The sequence below is a fragment of the Mobula birostris genome, chromosome 22 (assembly GCF_030028105.1).
Source record: "Mobula birostris isolate sMobBir1 chromosome 22, sMobBir1.hap1, whole genome shotgun sequence".
Classification (NCBI taxonomy): Eukaryota; Metazoa; Chordata; class Chondrichthyes; order Myliobatiformes; family Myliobatidae; genus Mobula; species Mobula birostris.
Genome location: NC_092391.1, coordinates 58,010,543 through 58,034,371, shown reverse-complemented (window position 1 = coordinate 58,034,371; position 23,829 = coordinate 58,010,543). Strand labels below are relative to the sequence as shown.

Genomic DNA, 23,829 nt, shown 5'->3' with positions numbered 1-23,829 from the left:
TTCTGTGTCTTTATTCCAACAATTTATTTTCAGGATTATAGAACAGTACAGTACAGCAGTCCGGTAAGCCTACGATATTGTGATGATCTATATAAACAAACTCCACAATCAACCTAAACCTTCCCTCCTACACAGTCTATTACCCTCTGATTTTGGGGTGGCAGTGTTGTGGTGAGCACAATACGTTACAGTACAGGTGACCTGGGTTCAATTCCTACCGCTCTGTAAGGAGTTTGTATGTTCTCCCATGACTGTGTGGGTTTCTTCCAGGTGTTCCAGTTTCCTCCCACAGTCCAACAAAGATATAGCAGTTGGTAGATTAATCAATCATTGTAAATTGTCCTGGGATATGTCTCGCTGTGTGATAAACTGACACTGATGCCTACTCCGGCTGCTCTGGGCTCCAGGACTATGGACTCAATTTGGTTCAGAATGCTGTTGCTTGCTTTTATTGTTTGCATGATTTGTGTTTTTCTTTTCTCTCTCTCTCTCTCACTGCATATTGGGTGTTGGTCTTTTTTAAAAAATTGAGTTATTTCGGGTTTCTTGCTTTGTGGCTGCCTGTAAGTTGATGAATCTCAAGGTTGTATAATTTATTCATACTTGATAATAAATGTACTTTGAACTTTGAAGTTTGAATTTTTGATTAGGCTAGGATTAAACTGGTTGATCTTCTTTATCCATGTGTCTATCTAAGAGTCTCTTTAATATTCCTGTTTCATCCGACTCTACAGGCATCCTCAGCAGTGTGTTGCATGCACCCACCACTCTCTGAAAAAAAAAGCCTTCCTCTGTTATCTCCCCTAAACTTTCCTCACTTACCTTAAACTCATGTTCTCTGGCATTGACCATTGCCACCCTGGCTGTCCACTCTATCTATACCTCTCAATCTTATACACCGCTATCAAGTATCATAGAATATTCCAGACTTAATTCTGAAATCATCTCTACACAATGGGTTTTGGATCAAATCCACTTATTTCAACTTGTACAAGCGCTTTGTTAATTTATGGTATGTATTGCCTGCACTTCAATGTTCTATTGTTAGGTTCAACTGACTTTACCCCCAAAGTTACTGATAACTTATGAGCTTTCTGAAACTCTCTGCCTCATGTAACATACAAATTATTTCTCTGCTTGAAGAAGTCAGCAACATCATTCATTAAAAAACACTGAAAATCTTTCTTTAAAACACAATTAAATTTAAACTGAAGCAACATTTTCTGGGAATACATTTACCAAATACTAAAATTGTTTTGGTTCAACTGTATTGTCAATTTTTGGAACTAGACAATGCCTTCTTTAAACATTTTGTTTCTCTTGCACTCAACATCAGTAAGACCAAAGAACTGACTGTGAACTCCAGAAAGGGTATGATGAGGGAACACACACCGGACCTCACAGAGGGACCAGAAGTGGAAAAAGTGAGCATTTTCAGAGTTCCTGTGTGTCAATATCTGTAAGGACCTAATTTGGATCCAGCATATCAATGCAGCTACAAAGAAGGCAAGACAGCAGCTATATATCATTAGGAGTATGAGGAGATTTGATATGTCACCAAAAGCACTCAGTGATTTCTACAAATGTACAATCAAGAGCATTCTAACTGGCTGCATCACCATCTGGTATGGGGGGTGGGGGGACTACTGCACAGGGTTGAAGTAAGCTGCAGAGAGTTGTAAGGTTAGTCGGCTCCACCGTGGGCACTAGTCTCCATAGTACCTAGGTCATCTTCATGGAGCGAAGCCTCAAAAAGGCGGCATCCAACATTAAGGACCCCCATCACCCACGTCATGCCTTGTTCTTATTACAACCATTAGGAAGGAGGCACAGAAGCCTGAAGACACACACTCACCGAATCAGGAACAGCTTCTTCCCCTCTGTCATCCGATTTCTGAATGGACACTGAACCCATGAACACTACCCCATTATTTTTTTTTTTGCGGTACTTATTTAATTTAACTATGCAATCTTTCCAATCGTGCTGGGTTGAGTGTTGAGCTAGCAACTCGGCCTTGTAAAAATAAGAAAGCCTGCTAAGAAAGACAGCATCCCGAGGACTCCACTCGTTGTTAAGGGCTTTCTTCATATATATATTCATACCGTAATTCAGTTTTCTTCTCTATTATTATGTATTGCTGCAATGCTGCTGCAAAATTAACAAAATTCATGACATATACTGATGATATTAAATCTGATCCTGTTTCTTCAAGAAAAATGTTTTTAGCATAAATATTCAATAAAGGCTTACACCTTGGTAAAATAAATGAGTAATTTTAACATTCGTTAATAATGAAAGCAATAAATGTTGAGAAGGGATGAAATATAGAGATGTACGTCAACCGTTTTTCTTTTGAAGAATTTCCTATAGTGATACCAGCTCTTCAAGACCAGAAATATTGAACATTACCATCAAATATGACTTTTTTGTTGCTATTATTGCACAACAAGTGCAGGCTTACAGCAGTAAGAATGCCACTCATTGCGACTTGCAGCTGTGCAAGGCCATTAAGGCACTCAAACCTCTTCACATTGAATCCTGAAATACTAATTAAAACCCATCTGCACACTGATCTCTTAGACAAGTTATGTTGCACCTGAAGTTATCACACTACCTTAATATTCAAAGTGACTCTGTTTATCATTTAGAGGATACAGCACAATCAAAGCACAGAGTATGTTACAGTGATTGCATTTTAACTTGAAGATGAATTGGTCTTCGTACTGTAGCTATGTCACAGGAGAAATGCACACCAAATTACTAAAGGCTTCACACATTGCCTTCACAAATTTTATTGTGTAAATTAAAAACAAAATCAATGAGCACATTTTGTTAAAAATTCAGAACCTTTATCAACAATATCCTTCTTGCAAAAATTTGTTACATAATAACATTAACCAACATGTTTAGCTAAATTAAAACCATATTTCAGAAACCAGTCTTTACTCACGTAAGACTGTAGTTACATCAATTAAGAGGGTTCTTTACATAGGATGGTGGTGAATATTGGTAGCTCAGGTTGAGGCGTATGATGTTGTGGCGTTTGCCAATCTTGGCAATTAGCTTGCAGACATTTCATCACCATCTTCAGTGTGTAGTCGTCGGTGTTTCTGTCTGGGAGTGCTTGTGTTTATATAGACCCCCATTTGCTTGCCTAGGTCCTGACTGGCTATACCTTTGGTTAACCTTTGAATTTTATTGGCTCTCGTTTCTTTGGCTGTTAGGGGTTTGTAGATGGCATCTACTTTGATATGTTTGTTTATGGAGTTATCAGAAGAGAACCAGACTTCAAAAAATTCTCATGCCTGCTTTGTGTTTGCCTGTGCCAGAACCTTTGCAAGTTGACTTGTTTACAGGAACACAAACTAGCGGTACAGAAACATGATCCATTGCCTCTGATCTTGGTGCATGAACACCGAGAAGGACACCCCAGTTTAATCAGGACAGAGTAACTTTAGGGTATAAGTCCACAGCTCATTGAAAGTGGCAACAGATGGGCAGGGTAATGAAGAAGGCATTTAAATACTTGCCTTCATAGGCCACTGCATTAAATATAATGGTTGGTATATTATGTTGCAGTTGTGCAAAAGATTGGTTGGACTATACAGTTCCGGTTACTCCACTACAAGAAGTATTAGGTAATAATTGAGGTGGTGCAACAAAGATTCACTGAATGTTGCCCATAATGGAAGGGTGTAGTTAAAATAAGAGATGGAATAGAAATATGCCTGGAATGCAGGAGGCTGGGATGAGGTTTGTACAATGATGAGGAGCAAGGATGGGTAGATAGTTTTTTTTTCCAGGGCACAGGGATTCAGAATGAGAGAACTCGGGTGAAAGGTGAGAGGGGAGAAGTTGAAAGGAGATCTGAAGATGCAGTTTTTTGTACAATCATCAGTGTTTACCTGGAACGAGGTGATAGAGGCAGATATATTAATATTTAAAGGATGTTTGGAGAGGAAAGGACCAGAGATACACAGGAAACGAAGGCAAATGTGATTTGTCCAGCAAGGCACCACTTTTGGAGTAGCTGAGGTTTCAGTGGTGTACAATTCTATGTTTCTCTGATTCCGTGATGAAACCCCAAGAGAAACATGTATTCTGTCAATTCCATGAGAGCCAGTTTAGAAAGTAAAGAACCCTGATGTTCTGGTGTTCACCGAGCTCAGCAATTATTTTGCAGATGTTTCATCACCAGTCAAGCTGACATCCTTCGTGCGCAGTTGTTGGCGTTTCTTTCTAGGAGTGCTCGCGTTTATATAGCACCCCCCCCTTCATTTGCCTCAGCCCTGATTACCTACCCCTTCAGATGACCTTTGAATTCTATTGGCTCATGTGTCTTTGGCTCTAAGGGGTTCACAGATGGATGGCACTATTTCAATATGTTGCAAGGATTAAAGCCCTAACCTATAAAATCTTTCCTTATAACTCAGGTCCTCCAGTCCTGGGAACATCCTCGTAAATTTTCTCTGTAATCTTTATTTATATCTTTCCTGCAGGTAGTTGACCAAAGCTGCACACAATACTCCAAATTAGGCCTCACCAATGTTTTATACAATTTCAACATAACATCCCATCTCCTCTACTCAATATTTTGATTTATGAAAGCCAATGTGCCAAAAGCTTAGACCCTATCTACCTGTGACGCCACTTTTAACAAATTATGGACCTGTATGCCAAGATTCCTTTGTTCCAAAGCTTCTAAGGTCCCGGCCATTTACTTGACATGTCCTATCAATGCAAACTTGACTTCAGTTAACAATGAAGTCGACTTAACTCCTAGTCTTTGTCCTAAAAAAAAATTCTTGACTTAACAGATATCACTGCTCATCTGAGCTACCTTTTACAGTGCAGTAGACTATTTTCGTTGGCTAAACTAGATTCTGGCAAAGGCTACATTATCAAGATTAAAATGTTCCTAAAAATCAAACTTACCACTTTGGAAAACATTACATATAGATTTCCACAGATTCTGAATCACTCAGTCAGCATTGGGATCTGCTATATGTTGAAACCAAACACGGTAGTAAAAAAACCCAGTTAGTCTTACCTTGTCGTCAATGTCACTTTCACTGTCACACTGAAAAAGAAAACAAAAAATCAGTTCCAAATCTAAAGGCATATTAAAAACTGCAAAATGTCTTGTAAAACAGTTAGTTCACTTCTGATGTAGCAATGAATTATGAAATTAGTTTAAGGGAGAGATTATTTTTGAAGAAAATTGTCGATTTTGAAATGGTCAGAGTAACATAGAAAGAAAGCCAGACTACTTTTTCCAATGATCAATTTCATCAAATTAGGACTCAGATCTGTGGACAGCTTCCTTACTGATTTCAAAGTTCAAAGTAAATTTGTCTCATATGTTGGGGGTTGGCTTATTTGCTGATCAAAAGCCACTTCCATTGTGTCAGCCATTGATTGGCTTGTTTAAAGGTTGTGGCCGCTCCTTCCCATTGGCTGCCTGACACACCATGGCACCTATTTCCAGTTCTGGGCACCTCAGTGGGTATAAGAGTAGCACGTGCAGGAGGCTTGGCCTCTCTATCCTTTGTCCCCAGGAACACACATAAAAATATGTGTGTTGCTTGAAATTCCAGCATCTGCAGATTTCCTTGTGTTTCCTTTGTCCCCAGGGTTCATTTTGGACTTAGGTCACGACCTGTGCAGAAGAACCATTGGGAAAGTATGCTCCACGCACACTCTTAGCTAAGTATCTGTTAGCTGAATATTTAATTTTGTAGTTTGTGTAACTTGGGAGACTTAAATGTTTAGTCGAATCTTTCACTGTTTGTAAATAAATGATTAAAGTGTTTATTTGCAATTAGTGTCTTCTGTCTCACTCACCAAACCCGTGAACCTGCTTTCATGTTACAATTTATAATCCAAGTACATATATGTCGCCACAATCCTGAGATTCATTTTCTTGTGGTCATACTCAATAAATCCATAATAGGATAATAACCAAAATAGAATCAATGAAAGACTGCACCAACCTGGGTGTGCTACCAGTGTGCAAAAGACAACAAGTTGTGCAAATGCAAAAAGAAATAAATAAGCAATAAATATTGAGAACATGAGATGAAGAGCCCTTAAAAGTGAGTCTATACTTTGTCGGAACATTTCACAGTGCTGGGGCAAGTGAAATTGAGTGAAGTTATTCCCTTTGGTTCGTGAGCCTGATAGTTGAGGGGTAGTAACTGTTGCTGAACCTGGTGGTGAAAGGCCTGAAGCTTCAGTATTGTTTCATGTGTGATCTTAAGTCTAGAGACAAGTTACTCAATGATGGTGCTTGCTTGGCTAGATGAACCCAGTTTGGATGTCTATACTTGCCCCTTCCTCTGGATTTCAATACAACCAGTAGGAAGCTTCCCAACCTTATTTGATCCTTGTCTTTCTCTAAGCTGAAATGGAGCCACTGGGCAACCTTGTGTCAATTGTAAGTAAGAGCAAATTTGTGAATCAGCTGATTTGTACATCCTAATATTGCACCGTGAGTAGATTGAGGGAATACCTATAAAACACACCATCTTTAACAATTAAAAAATTCTGAACCCTCCCCCCTTTACTTCATCCTCCTCCCCCACTTCCTCATTTACTTGGCTTCACCTATTACCTTCTAGCTTGTTCTTCTTCCTCTTTCCCTCCCTATTCAGGCATCTTCCCCCTTCCTTTCCAGTCCTGATGAAGATTTTTGACCCGAAACATCGACTGTTGATTCATTTCCCTATATGTTACCTGACCTGCTAAGTTTCTCCAGCATTTGGTTTAGATTGCTCTGCACGTCCATGATAGACACGAGAGAATAACCAAATATCTCTTTGGATACCAGCTGTTCTGTACATCAATTTCCCTGTGAAATCACTTTTAAGAATTAGACCCATAACACATTACACAAATAATACTCTAATTACATCATTATCCCTGACATGCTAGGAGGATTGGCATGTCGCAAGTAAATTCCCAGAGTAGATTGTCAAAACAAAATTCTATGTGAGAGAATGCAAGATTGCTAGACTGTAAAGGTTTCAACTGGTTTCAATCTCTATTTCACTTGCAAATTACAATGGTGCACACCATTTACACAGAAGTGAGCCTTGAAAGTCAGAATGCAGCAAAATTCAACCAATTGAAATTGGAGGAGGATGACAGGTGACTTGATGGAGGCATATAAGATGATAAGAGGCATAGATCGAGTGGGCAGACAGAGACTTTTTCCAAGGGCATAAATGGCTAATACAAGGATGCATAATTTTAAGATGATTAGGGGAAAAGTATGACGGGGTGTCAGAGGCAGGTTTTTTTAAACAGGGAGTGGTAAGTGCATAGAACATGCTGTGGGTAGTGGTAGTGATAGACACAGATACATTAGGGACATTTAAGGACTACATCCAACTCCAACGAAATACTCGGCGGGAGTACAGAGTCTGCTGTGCGTATATATTTTCACCGAAACGTGGCTCACCGATGTAATCCCGGACACTGGCATTTAGCTGGATGGGCTCGTCTTGTTTCGAGCGGAGAGAGATGCAGCTCTTTCTGGTAAGACTCGTGGTGGTGGCTTATGTGCTTACATCAATACCGAATGGTGCAAGAACTCTGTGCTGGTTTCCAGATGCTACTCATTGCTAGTGGAGTTTGTGGCTGTTAGATGCAGACCATTTTATTTCCCACGGGAATTCACCACTGTCCTTATAGTCGATGTCTACATTCCCCCCAGCGCTAATGCTAAGGAGGCGCTCTGTGAACTGTATGGGGCTATTAGCGAACTGCAGAACGCACACCCTGATGGACTGTTTATTGTCGCCGGAGATTTTAACCATGCCAACCTAAGTCAGTGCTCCCCAAATTCCATCAGTATGTGGACTTTGCAATGAGATGGGAGAACGTTTTGGACCTTGTTTACACAAACATTCCCGACGCGTACAGGGTGGAGCCCCGTCCCCACCTCGGTTACTCAGACCACATCTATGTTATGCTAGTCCCAGCATACAGACCGCTCGTCAGGCGCTCCAGACCAGTTCAGAAGCAGGTGAAAACCTGGCCAGAAGGAGCCATCTCTGTTCTTCAAGACTGCTTTGAGCACACTGACTGGCACATGTTTAGGGAGACTGCAACTGATGGCGACTCTACCAATTTAGAGGATTACACGGCATCAGTGACTAGCTACATCAGCAAGTGCATTGATGACATCACTGTGTCCAAGACCAACACTACACGCGCTAACCAGAAGCCATGGATGACCGTGGAGGCGCATGCGCTGCTGAGGACCTGTGACTCCCCCTTCAGAGCAGGAAACAAGGCAGCCCTAACAACAGCGAGGGCCAGACTGCCCCAGGCCATCAGAGAGGCAAAGCGTGCACACGCCCAGCGAATCCACAGCCACTTCCAGGACAGCGGCAACACGCAGCGCATGTGGAAGGGCATTCAGGACATCACCAACTACAAGACAACACCACCTGCCTGTGCTGGTGATGCCTCCCTCCCAGATGTGTTGAATAACTTCTACGCTCGTTCTGAGGCAGAAAATAACGTGGCGGCGGGGAAGACCACCCCTCCTCCAAACGACCAGGTGCTGTGTCTTACCGTGGCTGATGTGAGGAGAACCCTGTGCAGGGTCAACCCACGAAAGGCTGCTGGACCAGACAATACTCCTTGCAGAGTGTTTAGAGGATGTGCAGACCAGCTAGCTGAGATTCTCACTGACATCTACAACATCTTCCTGAGCAGCGCCGTCATTCGTACGTGCTTCAAGGCCGTCACCATTGTCCCCATGCTGAAGAAGTCTTCAGTGTCCTGCCTCAACGACTACCGTCCCATTGCACTCACATCCATCATCATGAAGTGTTTCGAGAGGCTCGTCATAAGGCACATCAAGACCCTGCTGCCCCCCTCACTGGACCCCATGCAGTTCACGTACCATCCCAACTGTTCAACAGACAACCCCATTGCCATCACCCTCCACCTGGCCCTAACCCACCTGAACAAAAAAGACAGGTATGTTCCAATGCTGTTCATAGACTTCAGTTCAGCATTTAACACAATCATTCCTCAGAAATTGATTGGAAAGCTGAGCCTACTGGGCCTGAACACCTCCCTCTGCAACTGGATCCTAGACTTCCTCACTGGGAGACCTCAGTCAGTCCGGATCGGGAGCAGCATCTCCAACACCATCACATTGAGCACTTGGCCCCCCAGGTCTGTGTGCTCAGTCCACAGCTGTTCACTCTGCTGACCCACGACTGTGCTGCAACACACAGCACGAACCACATAATCAAGTTCACCGATGACACGACTGTGGTGGGTCTCATCAGCAAGAACGATGAGTCAGCATACAGAGAGGGGGTGCAGTGGCTAACGGACTGGTGCAGAGCCAACAACCTGTCTCTGATTGTGATCAAAACAAAAGAGATACTTGCTGACTTCAGGAGGACACGGAGCAACCACTCTCCACTGAACATCAGTGACTCCTCCATAGAGATCATTAGAAGCACCAAATTTCTTGGTGTTCACCTGGTGGAGAATCTCACCTGGTCCCTCAACACCAGCTCCATAGCAAAGAAAGCCCAGCAGCGTCTCTACTTTCTGCGAAGGCTGAGGAAAGTCCATCTTCCACCCCCCATCCTCACCACATTCTACAGAGGATGTATTGAGAGCATCCTGAGCAGCTGCATCACTGCCTGGTTCGGAAATTGCACCATCTCGGATCACAAGACCCTGCAGTGGATAGTGAGGTCAGCTGAGAAGATCATCGGGTCTCTCTTCACGCCATTATAGACATTTACACCACACGCTGCATCCGCAAAGCAAACGGCATTATGAAGGACCCCATACAGCCCTCATACAAACTCCTCTCCCTCCTGCCATCTGGCAAAAGGCACCGAAGCATTCGGGCTCTCACGACCAGACTATGTAACAGTTTCTTCCCCCAAGCCATCAGACTCCTCAATACCCAGAGCCTGGACTGACACCAACCTATTGCCCTCTACTGTGCCTATTGTCTTGTTTATTATTCATTGAAATGCCTGCACTGTTTTGTGCACTTTATGCAGTCCTGGATAGGTCTGTAGTCTACCGTAATTTTTGTGTTGTTTTATGTAGTTCAGTGTAGTTTTTGTATTGTCTCATGTAGCACCATGGTCCTGAAAAACATTGTCTTGTTTTTACTGTGTACTGTACCAGCAGTTATGGTCGAAATGACAATAAAAAGTGACTTGACTTGACTGAGGCTGCTGGTTGTTGATAATAGATATGTAGCCAGGTTTTGCTAATTCTACAAGCCGGGCTGAAAACTGCTGCAAAGTTCTCGATATAATTCTGCATATACTGACAGTATTTGATGCATACTATGGTTGGCACTGTTCACATTTCTACAGTGATCCTGTGGGTTTCAAAGGCTTGTTGCTTGTAGAAATATTACTAACATCAAATGGGTTAGATTGACAGAAATTTGCTGGGAGGGAAGCTGTTCATACTGAAGCCAGAATAACCAGCAATTGTTAATCAGACTGGCAATGTTTCGAAGTTTAAAGTACATTGATTATCAAAGTATATATACATTATACAACCTTGAAATTCATCTCCTAACAGGCAGCTACAAAACAAAGAAACCCGAAAGAACCCACAAGACCATTGAACACCCAAAGTGCTGAAAGAAACAAATCATGCAAACAATAAATGCAAGCAAATAGTGTTCTGAACTGAAGTCCATAGAAAGTCTGTCCCCAGACCCTTAGTTCAGTGTAGAGCCGAGTATACGTTGCGGAACTGGCTGACATGTTACGATGGCGCCGGAAATGTGGCGACACTTGTGCGCTGTCTCTAGCACAATCCCCAGGTGCAAAATGACGCATTTCACAGAATACAGAACATTACAGCACAGGACAGGCCTTTCACTACATGTTTTAATGTAAATGTGACAAGTAAAGCTAATCTTTATCTTTTAGCAGAGCTCACAATTTGAGCACATGGCATTACAAACATGTCATGTGCACTTTGAATGAACTTTCTCCAGTCATTCCAGAGCAGGAGTTCTCCACCTGGGGATCCACGGACCTCTCAGTTAATGATAGGGATCCACAGCATAAAAAAAGGTTGGGAACTCCTGTTCTAACTATTCCTCAGGACTGCACAGAAGCTGCACTCCTGTCTTTAACAGCTCACGGACATTGCTTGCACGGCAGAAAAATTCTGTCCCCCAGGGTAAAGGGAAATACTGATGAGTCCAAGAGGAAACTATAAGCCATATCCAAATTTTCTATTTGAATTTACTCACAGGTTGGACCACACTCATCTGCAAGAAATAATTATGATTTCTTTTATTGAGGTACAGTGCTATTCAAGCCGTGTTGTCCAGCAATTCCCCGACTTAATCCGAGCCTAGTCATGGGACAATTTACAATGACCAATTAACCTACCAACCGGTATATTCTCTGTTATGTACCCCTAGGGTTCATATTTCCTGTGGACTGTCACTTTAAGGAGAGAGAGAACTGAGACTGACTTTTGGACAGTTTGAGCTGAGAGAGAGAGAGAGAGAGGAGAGAGGGAGAGAGAGGAGAGAGAGAGGAGAGAGAGGAGAGAGAGAGGAGAAAGAAGAGAGAGAGGAGAGAGAAGAGAGAGAGAGGAGATAGAAGAGAGAGAGGAGAGAGAGGAGAGAGGGAGAGAGAGGGAGAGAGGACAGAGAGGAGAGAGGAGAGGAGAGAGAGAGGAGAGAGAGGAGACAGAGAGGAGAGAGAGAGGAGAGAGAGGAGAGAGAGAGATGAGAGAGGAGAGAGAGGAGAGAGAGGAGAGAGAGAGAAGAGAGAGAGAGGAGAGAGAGGAGAGAGAGAGAGGAGAGAGAGAGAGGAGAGAGAGAGGAGAGAGAGGGAGGACAGAGAGGGAGGAGAGAGAGGGAGGAGAGAGAGGGAGGAGAGAGAGAGAGAGGAGAGAGAGAGGAGAGAGAGAGAGGAGAGAGAGAGAGAGAGAGAGAGAGGAGAGAGAGAGAGAGAGAGGAGAGAGAGAGACAGATATGAAGTTATTTGATGGACAATCGATGTTATGGTTTCTCCTTTTTACAAGGACAGTTATAGACACAGAGAAACACATGCTCAGAGTCAAGATGGATTCGATCAATGAAAGACACCAGTGAGTGAGGTCCTGGTTTAAACTTTCAGTAGCCCGGAAAGGGGTGAGTTGAGATCGATCCAGAGTACTGATAAACAACTCTCACAGGTTCTGCAACTAGAAGGAGTTTTCAGAGGGGAGAGGAAGGTTTGAAACAGAAGAAACCTAGTGACAAAGAAGTCACTGTTTGGACTTTCTCTCTAAGTAACCCGTAAGGGTGAGTTTGAGTTCCATTCGAGTACGAAGGTGTGACTGTTACGTAGTTAATCCACAGGAGTGGGTTCTCTGGTGAGTGGACTACCTTTGTGAATATCACTTGTGTGTTACCCTTGTTTGGGTGTGGTAGTTCACTGAAGAAAGGCACCCCTGTGGTAAATCACTGTTGGAGTTATTTTGTATGTCGTGGAACTGGATAAGTGGCTATCACAGTTGTGTGTTTGGGGTAACTTTGTGTGGAAACTACCTGTGTGTGATAATCCTTGCCTGGGTTGGTAGTTTTACCACTTGAAGATGGTACCTCAGTTATAGACTACTGTTGGTGACAATCCATACGTGGATTCTGTTGGAGTATCCTGTGGCCACCACTTTTAGATGTCCTGTAGCTGAACTCCGGTGTGGTACCACTTGTGTTGAAAGGATATTCGTTGAAGGTCACTGTTGGTGATATTGCGTGTGTGGAGTGGAACAACTTCGGAGATAAAACCTACTACTATTGTTATCTTGTATTGCCGTCGTGGAATCTATGGAATATCAACGTAACTGCCTTCTCACAACATTTGCATTTTGGATTACAAATATCTCTCATTAATTAACCTGAGCATTGAACTGAACTATCTTACATTCCATCATAAGACTGTATCCCTTACCACCTAAGTTTGAAGAAGTTTGGGTTCTATATTTACACACCTGTACATGCAAAAGTTCTGCTAACCTGTTTGATTTATCTGGTTTTATATTACTGCATTGCGTAGTTACTAATAAAATAGCTTTAGATAACAGCAATACCAGATTCCCCGTGTTTTTCCATTTCTGCTGGTTCTTTAACCCGTTACGGGTTAAGTAACACCTTGGACTGTGGGAGAAAACTGGAGCACCTAGAGGAAACACATGTGGCCACGGGGAGAACGTACAAACTCCTTATAGCCATTGGTGGGAATTGAATCTGGATCACCTGTAAAATGTTGTGCTAATCATACACTACTGTGCTGCCTGATTTACACCAGTGTTGATTCAAAGCTCTTACATTGGTTTTATCCAGGTCCAATTTTATGTTTATAGTGTAACTGCACAACATCAACTTAAAGCTCATACTGTACAGAACAGTACGCATGCTAACAGCCTCTTCATATTCTACACCACTCCGTTCCCTGTATGTTCATATTGTCTATCTCAGGGGTCCCCAAGCTTTATCGCACTGCCGACCGGCCGACCGGGGAGGGGCGGGGTAGGGTTGTCAATGGACAAGAGTAGCAGTCAAATACGCTGGGTTTTCCCCGAAAAGACTACAATGACCAAGAAGCCTTGCGCCGGCACCAGTGCGCATGCGTGTACGATTTTTTTCTACAAATCATTTTTGGCGATTCTGTTCGGGTGGTGGGGGGGTGTTAATCACGACCGGAATATAGATGATAATTAGCTAATACACTCAATTTCGTTTCTAAAAGGGTTTATCTAACGAATTTAATATTAAACACACAGCACATATTTTCCTCGCATTAATATAGTGATAAGTCAATTATCAGGGGAGGACAGGGGAGCTTGAAGTAAGTATTGAACGAACTTCCAGTAGAAGTGGTGGAGGCAAGTTCGATATCATCATTTAAAGAAAAATTGGACAGGTATATGGACAGGAAAGGAATGGAGGGTTATGGGCTGAGTGCAGGTCGGTGGGACTAGGTGAGAGTAGCGTTCAGCGCGGACTAGAAGGACAGAGATGGCCTGTTCCGTGCTGTAATTGTTATATGGTTATCTAAGTCACTTATAAGTCAATAGCATCATAACATTTTAAGTAACGTTTGGATATTAAACACACAGGACATATTTTCCCCGTATGAACATATAAAATCATTGCAACGCACCAATATCGCTGAATCAATGGGAACCCTGGGCTTGTTTTCCTGCAACAACACGGTGCCATCGAAGGGTGACGAGAGACAGTGATACTCGAATGGGGTTCCTAATGTCCAGTCTATTCTGTAATTTAGTTTTCGTTGCATTCATTGCAGAGATACGTTGGAAATGGAAGCAACGTTTTCAGTGCTTTCCTGGCTATCTCAGGATATTGAGCCTTGACTTTGATCCATAATGCCGGCAGAGATGTTATGTCAAACATACTTTTCAGCCGCCGTCATTTGCAAGCTCGAGGAGTTGATCTTCCTCCCGCGCTGAAATGGATGATGCGCGGGTAATGACCTCGCGTGCATAATGGCTCAACAGTGGGTGTGACAGGGAATGAGGAAAGGTGCAACTGACTCATATCGCCAAATCATATCGTTTCCTCACGGCCCAGTAGAGCATGCTCTGCGGCCCGGTGGTTGGGGACCACTGGTCTATCTAAACCAGGGGTTCCCAAAGTGGGGTCTGCACACCCCTCAGTTAATAGTAAGGCTCCATAGCATAAAAAAGGTTGTGAACCCCCGATCTAAATATTTCTTAAATATTACTATCATATCTGCTTCCATCACAGTGCATTCTAGGCACTTACCACTCTTGGTGTAAAAAGAACTTGGTTTGTAAATATCCTTTAAACATTTGCCAACTTAACGCAGTGCCCTCTAGTATTTGTAATTTCCACCCGGGAAAAAAGACTGAATCCGAGTTTGCCCAAGCTCTTCTTGCAGCTAATACTCTCGAATCCAGACAACATCATGCTGAATCTCTTTTGCACTATGTATGCATGATGTCTGTTGGAAATCACCATTTTTTAAAATACTTTTTATAAGATTGGTATTTATTAACAAACTCAAGTATTTTTCACATCCCTCTGGCAGAAATCAATACAGCGGTTAAACTAACGTTTATCACTTTTCTCATTTTTCATTGGCTAAGTGTTAGCACATTACCCACGTGATGTAATTGCTCTAATTATGTATCCTATTAACTAATTCATTCCTATCTAAGGAAATTCCCTCACCTTAACTGTAAAAGTGTTATTTTCAGTAGAGCCATCTTTTATTTCTTTTATTCCTGTCTTACACCCCGAGCATTAATTCTCCTCTCAGTATCATTTCTAAGCACTTTATTTAGTTTTCTTACAATTCACATATTTGTTTGGACTCTAAAATAAGCTTGAAATCTTGGAATTAAGACTGCTTGACATTCTTGACTCCTGGAGGAACCCTAAGGATCAGAAATTAGAGAGATCCAACATGTCTTTTGATTTTCTTTCAACTTGTAGAAGGGAGGAATATTTACAGTACTTCCCCCCTCCCCCGATCCAAAGGTCCATTTGTACTACTCTAGATAGATAGATAGTTATTTTATTGATCCTAAAGGAACTTACAGTGTCACAGCAGCATTACAAGTGCACAGATATACAAATATTAGATGAGAAGTAGGAAAGAATAAAAAAAGATGTAGAAGATTACAAATCAAAGATTACAAGATTTACAAGATTTCCAAGATCACACTGATAAGATAGTACTGCAAGAATTACCATAATATTATACAGTAATGGGTGCACATTCATACCATCCAGATAGGAAGTGATGGGTAGCATTGCACAGGGTGTCCATGGTAGCAGGGTGTGGTAAACAGAGCTTAAGCAGAGCTCTGGTAAACACAGGTTAATAATAGTCTAACGGGGGAGGGGGGGGGGGGGGTCTTCTCTTCCCCGGCTATAGTTTGACTTATTATAGAGCCTAATGGCCGAGGTTAAGAATGAACTCAAATAGCACTCTTTGGAGCAGCGCAGTTGTCTATCTATTACAGAAAGTGCTCCTCTGTTCAGCCAAGGTGGCATGCAGAGGTTGAGAAACATTGTCCGGAATTGCCAGGATTTTCTGGAGGGTCCTTTGTTCTACCACAGCCTCCAATATATCCATTGTGACTCTTGAAACAGAGCCAGACTTTCTAACCAGTTTATTGAGCCTATTAGCACCACCTGTGTTGATGCCATGGCCCCCAGCACACCACATCATAAAAGATTGTGCTGGAGACAACAGACTGGTAGAACATGCGAAAGTGAGGCCTGCATACTCCAAAGGACTTCAGTCTCCTCAGGAAGAGGCAACTTTAGCCCTTCTTGTACACAGCCTCTGTGTTGGTGCTCCACTCAGGTCTGTCATCCAGGTGCACCCCCAGGTACTTGTAAGTCCTCACAACATCCACGTTCTCACCATGAATAGTAACAGGGAGCAGTGCAGGCTTGGTCTTCCTAAAGTCCATCACCGTCTCCTTTGTCTTACTGATGCTGAGCTGCAGATGATTCAGCTTGCACCATTCAACAAAGTACTCCCCCCCCCCAACAGGGCCCTGTATTCAACCTCCTATCCTCCCTTTATACACTCAACTATTGCTGAGTCAACTTGGACTGAGAAATTCAGAGAATTTCTGAAGATGACATGACTCAGTGTTGTATCTAAGTCCAAGTTATACAGGGTAAACAGGAAGGAAGCCAGTATATATGCATACTTCTCAAGCATTTGCCTTTCACCTGAAACCATTATATTTAAATACAACCAAGGTAGATGTCTTATCATTAGATTTTCTGAATCCACAAGATAAATAACTTGTGCTCCAATAATCATTAAATATGAAATTTATACTTAGTGGTATAGAGCTCTAAATTATTTTAAAATGTTGCCCCATCATTTTGACCCCTGCCTTGGAAAAGAAAATTCAGGAAATCCAGCATATTAGGAAGAAAACATAAATCATTTTAATAAATGTGATTTAAAATCAGATTATGTTTCAGTGACAAAAGTGGGTAATTCAGACATGTATGGCATTAATTCCTCTGCAAAGACAGTAAGTTCAGAATCGGAACTTCATATCACCAGCTTTTGTAGAGAAATTTGTTAACTTTGTGGCAGCAGTACAAAGCAATACATAATAATAGAAAAAAATGAATAACATTAAATATATATATATTAATTCATATTCAATAGTTAAATTGAATAAGTAGTGCAAAGAAAGAGAATTTAGAAAGTAGAGAGGTAGTACTCATGAGTTTAATGTTCATTCAGAAAATGGATGGCAGATGGGAAGAAGCTGTTCCTGAATCGTTGAGTGTGTGTCTTCAGGCTCCTGTACCTCCTTCCTGATGGCAGCAATGAGAAGAGGGCATGTCCTGGGTGATCGGGGTCCTTTATGATGGATGCTGCCTTTTTGAGGCATCGCTCTTTGAAGATGTTCTGGATACTACACAGGCTAGTACCCACGATGGAGCTGACTGAGCTTACAACCCTCTGCAGCTTCCTTCGATCCCGTGCAGTAGGTACCACCCTTCCATATCAGATGGTGACACAGCCAGTTAGAATGCGCTCCATGGTACATCTGTAGAAATTTGTGAGTGTTTTTGGTGACATACCAAATCTCCTCAAACTCCTAATGAAATATAGCCGCTGTCTTGCCTTCTCTATGGCTGCATCGATATGTTGGATCCTGGTTATAACCTCAGAGATATTGACACTCAGGATCTTGGAATTGAAGAATGAATGAACTCAGTTTAATCTAAACTGCAGAATTTTTATAAACTTTATAAAAAATACAATTTTATAAACTTTAGTTAAAATTAGATGGGTTCCATTCTTTAGATGACTGATATAGTGAATTGGGTTCTCTAATCCAAACATTCAGAGCTCTGCATCCACTTGCAGTTGAACTAGAGTTGGGGAATAATGCTGGGTGTTGAGCCATATACCAATCCAATAAAGGGCCCAGTTGTCTGTGAAACAAGTCATGTAATCAGCACATACGACAGCTGATTACGTGACATCCCACAATGCGGAGAAATCACGTGGCACAAAGTTTACCACAGTAAGATGGCTGAAGTTTTCTGCCAATCACATGTTGCGGTCATAACTTCATGGTGAGTGGTGAGCGGATGTCTGCTTGAATGACCTCTCTATTCTTTACTGTCAGTTGATTCTACATTTGATCTCCTGCAATCCAAGTAACACCAAAGTTTCAATGCTTAGTTCTGCTGCAAAAATAGTTTTAGAAGACAAAAGAAATTCGGAAGCCTAGCACAACTCATGGATGTTTCAAAGTACTTTACAGCCAGTTCATTGTCTTTCATAAGTGGTTATTGTTCTAATTGTTACTGCACAGGACCAGTACATAAGTTGCACAAAGTTGTAACATCAGTCAGTTCCATCTTAAGTATCCAAGACATCTTCAAAGAGTGGTGCCTCAGGAAGGCGGCATCCATCATTAAGGACCCCCACCACCAGGACATGCCCTCTTCTCATTGTTACTATCAGGAAGGAGATATAGAAGTTTAAAGGCACTCAACAATTCCGGAACACCTTCTTCTCCTCTGCCTTCTGATTTTTAAATGAACATTGAACTCATGAACACTACCTCCTGACTTCTTAAAAAAAATTTCTGCTTTTGCATTATTTATTTTAAATTATCTATTTAATACACACACACACACACACACACACTCACTCATACACACATACACACACACACACACACACCTATATATACTTGCTCTAATTCAGGTTTTTTTTCTATATTTATCTTGTATTGCATTGAACTGTTGCTGCAAAGTTAACATATCTCACAAGGGATGCCAGTGATAATAAACCTGATTCTGATTCTAATGTATGAATTGAGGTAGAAAATTTCCACAAAACAAATTCCCATAAAGAATGTGTTAAATAATGATTTGTTAGTAATTTTCTTGACAAGATAAAAGTTGGCTCATTATCTTCTTCAAATAATACCCTTGGATCTTTAATTCAATTGTTAGCAGTAGACACTGCTAACTAAAATGCAATATGACACTTGCTTTGATGGGTCAAACAAGGTACAAATGCACAACTTCCTCTCTTCAAGGCGAGAACATTACCATCAGGTAGAAGGTAGGACAAGAACTATTAGGATGGGAAACACCCTCTTCCCCCAGGCCGTGAGACAACTGAACTCCCTGCCACCACCCAGGTCTCATCATGTAAGAAGCAGCAGAAGTGTTATACTGTTTATTTTTTTAACTTGTGTCGTAAATACGCCTTATTTGTGTCTTGCCATATTTAGTAATGAATGGTGGTGGACGATTAAAGGATGGATAGAGATGGCTTTAGAACACTTCCATGCTCAGGGTAAATGGAGGACAGCAATAGACTGTCAAAGGCAAAGCAGAAGAATTTGTGACAAAAGGCAATCTTCAGACAATCTCATTACTTCCCATGTGGTATCAAGGAAAGTCCATATAGACTGCATCCAGTGAAGGGTATGGGAGAAAGGCTCCAGGATAAAGTAGTGAAGACTTTGCTCCAGAACAAAATTAGCTATGCCTCTAGCAATACTGTTACAGTAGTCACAGGCATCCATTCAAAACAACAGAAACTATCATGCCTTGTCTACTAAAACAAACAGGATGAATTTAATCTAGTTGATTATATCTTCATCAATCAATTCTCAAAGTAAATTTTAGAATCAAAGTACACATATATCACCATATACAACCCTGAGTTTCATTTTCCTGTGGGCATTTTCAGCAAATCTATAGAATAGTAACTGTAACAGGATCAATGAAAGATCAACCAGAGTGCAGAAAACAACAAACAACAAATGCAAATATAAATAGCAATAAATAATGAGAACATGAGGTAACAAGATAAAGAATCCTTAAAGTGAGATCATCTTGATTCATGTAAGAGTAGTTATCTTGTTTTGTTCAAGATCCTGATGGTAAAGGGGTAGAAACTGCTCCTGAACCAGGTGGTGAGAGTTCTGGTTGGGGGGCTTATGCTATTCCTTGTGTATTGGGGGCTGGGGGTTGGGGGGGGTCGGTGCTTCTGCTGATGCAAGTGGGGGATGGGGTAAAAGGTCGATGCTTCTGTTGCTGCTTGTCTGTCGGGGTGGGGGGGGGAGGCTTTGGGGTTCTGATGTTTCTACAGTGGCATGCAAAAGTTTGGGCACCCCGGTCAAAATTTCTGTTAATGTGAATAGCTAAGCGAGTAAAAGATGAACTGGTTTCCAAAAGGCATAAAGTTAAAGATGACACATTTCTTTAATATTTTAAGCAAGAAAAAAAAATTTATTTCCACCTTTTACAATTTCAAAATAACAAAAAAGGAAAAGTTTGGGCACCCTGCATGGCAGTACTTTGTAACACCCGCTCTGGCAAGTATCACAGCTTGTAAACACCTTTTGTAGCCAGCTGAGAGTCTTTCAATTCTTGTTTGGGGAATTTTCACCCATTCTTCCTTGCAAAAGCCTTCTAGTTCTGTGAGATTCTTGGGCTGTCTTGCATGCACTGCTCTTTTGAGGTCTATCCACAGATTCTCGATGATGTTTAGGTCAGGGGACTGTGAGGGCCATGGCAAAACCTTCAGCTTGTGTCTCTTGAGGTAGTCCATTGTGGATTTTGAGGTGTGTTTAGGTTCATTATCCTGCTGTAGAAGCCATCCTCTTTTCATCTTCGGCTTTTTTACAGACAGTGTGATGTTTGCTTCCAGAATTTGTTGGTATTTAATTGAATTCATTCTCCCCTCTACCCGTAAATGTTCATTGCAGCCAAAAAGTTCTATTCAAAAGGTTCAAAGGAACATGTAAACAAGCCTGATGAATTTTGGAAACAAGTCCTGTGGACTGAAGAAGTTACAATAGAACTTTTTGGCCGCAATGAGCAAAGGTATGTTTGGAGAAAAAGGGGTGCAGAATTTCATGAAAAGAACACCTCTCCAACTGTTAAACACAGGGGTGGATCGATCATGCTTTGGGCTGTGTTGCATGGGGAACATTTACTGGTAGAGGGAAGAATGAATGAATTCAATTAAATACTTGCAAATTCTGGAAGCAAATATCATACTATCTGTAAAAAAGCCGAAGATGAAAAGACGATGGCTTCTACAACAGGATAATGATCCTAAACACATCTCAAAATCCACAATGGACTACCTCAAGAGGCGCAAGCTGAAGGTTTTGCCATGGCCCTCACAGTCCCCTGACATAAACATCATTGAGAATTTGTGGATAGACCTCAAAAGAGCAGTGCATACAAGACAGCCCAAGAATCTCACAGAACTAAAAGCCTTTTGCAAGGAAGAATGGGCAAAAATCCCCAAACAAGAATTGAAAGACTCTTAGCTGGCTACAAAAAGTGTTTACAAGCTGTGATACTTGCCAAAGGGGGTGTTACTAAGTACTGCCATGCAGGATGTCCAAACTTTTGCTTCGGACCCTTTTCCTTTTTCATTATTTTGCATGCCACTGTATCATTCAATCTGTGGGGTCTCTTATTCCGCGGATGTCTGTGAAGAGTAAGAATTTCAGGTTGTACAATGTATACATTCTCTGAAATTAAATTGAACCATTTGAACTGTAATATCAGCTGAATGAAGTGGCCAAGTAGCCATATTGAAGTACTCAATAACAGATAGTTAAATATCTGTGAGTTAAAGCTAATAAATCAGATCAAAGCACTGAAATCCCATAATATATGGGCATGAATAACAGGTGACTATTTAATAGCTAACCAGGAAAATGAGCTGTAAGAATATCTCCATTGTTATCGATGGCAGGTCACAGCATGATCCTGCTAACAAAATGCTGGAGCATTTGCCATCACATTTAGTTGAAGTACTGCATTTATGATTCAGCTTTCTTCCCAAGATCCCCATCATCTCAGACACCAGACACTCGCCAATTCAATACACTCCACATCATATCAAGACATATTTGAGAGCACTGGAAGCAGCTGATGTCATGGAGTCAGATAACACTCCAGTTATGTTGCTGAAGATCTCTGCAAGAGATCTAGCTGCACGTCTAGACAAGCAGGTCCATGACGAGTTACAATATTGACATCTACACAACAGTGTGAAAAATTGCCCAGATTTTTTTCCTGTTCATAAACAGGACAAATCCAAGGCAGCATTTGACAGGCACTGGCATTGAAGAGCCTTGATGAAACTGAAATCAAAGGCCTCAAGGGGAAAATCCTCCAAGAGGACCACAACCTTGTGATAGGATTTGGAGCTTGCATGCCTCAGTGTTCCAGAGCGCTATGTTGGCTGGAGTCAGGGCTTTATGCTTTGACTCTTGGTAGGGTCATTGATGCCAAACAGGTCAAAGGGTAGAGGTCAGACTAAGAGTAGTCCACCAGTCTTCCATGTTCGAAGCTTCAGCTCAGGGCTAACAACCCTGACTTGTAAACAAAACTTATGGAAAGAGCAATGAAGAATCTTTCTACATTTGAGTGTGATGGTAATCCCGAGGCTCCACCCGGGACTTGTATAACTGACAGTAGTGAAAACCGAGAGGAAGCCACTGAGAGACTTTATACTTTATTGTCGCCAAACAATTGATACTGGAACGTACAATCAGCACAGTGATATTTGATTCTGTGCTTCCTGCTCCCTGGATTACAAATATTAAATATTAAGAATAGTAAAAAATTAGTAAATATTAAAAATTTAAATTATAAATCATAAATAGAAAATAGAAAAATGGAAAGTAAGGTAGTGCAAAAAAACCGAGAGGCAGGTCCGGATATTTGGAGGGTGCGGCCCAGATCTGGGTCAGGATCCGTTCAGCAGTCTTATCACAGTTGGAAAGAAGCTGTTCACAAATCTGGCTGTACGAGTCTTCAAGCACCTAAACCTTCTCCCAGAGGGAAGAGGGACGAAAAGTGTGTTGGTTGGGTGGGTCGTGTCCTTGATTATCCTGGCAGCACTGCTCCGACAGTGTGCGGTGTAAAGTGAGTCCAAGGACGGAAACTGGTTTGTGTGATGTGCTGTGCTGTGTTCACGATCTTCTGCAGCTTCTTTCGTTCTTGGACAGGACAACTTCCATACCAGGTTGTGATGCACCCTAGAAGAATGCTTTCTACAGTGCATCTATAAAAATTAGTGAGGGTTTTAGGGGACAGGCCAAATTTCTTTAGTTTTCTCAGGAAGTAAAGGCGCTGGTAGGCCTTCTTGGCAGTGAACTATGCTTGGTTGGACCAAGTCAGGTCATTTGTGATATTGACCCTGAGGAACTTAAAGCTTTTGACCTGTTCCACTTGCGCACCACCGATGTAGATGGGGTCGTGCGGTCCACTACTCCTTCTGAAGTTAACAACCTATTCCTTCGTCTTGCTGACGTTGAGGGATAGGTTATTGTCTTCGCACCATGCCACCAGGTTCTTAATTTCCTCTCTGTACTCAAACTCATCATTACCCGAGCTACGGCCTACAATTGCTGTGTCATCAGCAAACTTATATATTGAGTTTGATGGAAACTTGGCTACACAATCATGGGTGTACAGTGAGTACAGCAGGGGGCTGAGTACACAGCCTTGTGGGGCACCAGTGCTCAGAGTGATTGTAGAGGAGAGCTTGTCCCCTATTTTTACAGCCTGGGTCCTGTCTGTGAGGAAGCTGAAGATCCAGCTGCAGATCTGAGTGCTAAGGCCCAGGTTCCGGAGCTTAGGAATCAGTTTATTTGGAATGATGGTATTAAAGGCAGAGCTGTAGTCAATGAAAAGGAGCCTTACGTATGCGTCTTTATTCTCCAGGTGTTCTAAGGAGGAATGTAGGGCCAGAGAGATGGCATCTGCCGTTGAC

The 23,829-nt window shown here is 41.9% G+C and overlaps 1 protein-coding gene across 9 annotated transcripts in view; it reads right to left on the bottom strand.

Moving 5' to 3' along the window:
• The window catches only part of fbrsl1 (fibrosin-like 1), a 1,024,640-nt gene that overhangs the window by 297,756 nt on the left and 703,055 nt on the right, over positions 1 to 23,829 (bottom strand). For all 9 annotated transcript variants that reach the window (XM_072240820.1, XM_072240822.1, XM_072240823.1 and 6 more), the window contains one exon: positions 5,052 to 5,081. In XM_072240820.1, coding sequence (XP_072096921.1) covers positions 5,052 to 5,081 — 30 coding nt within the window. The remainder of the gene's footprint in view (positions 1 to 5,051; positions 5,082 to 23,829) is intronic.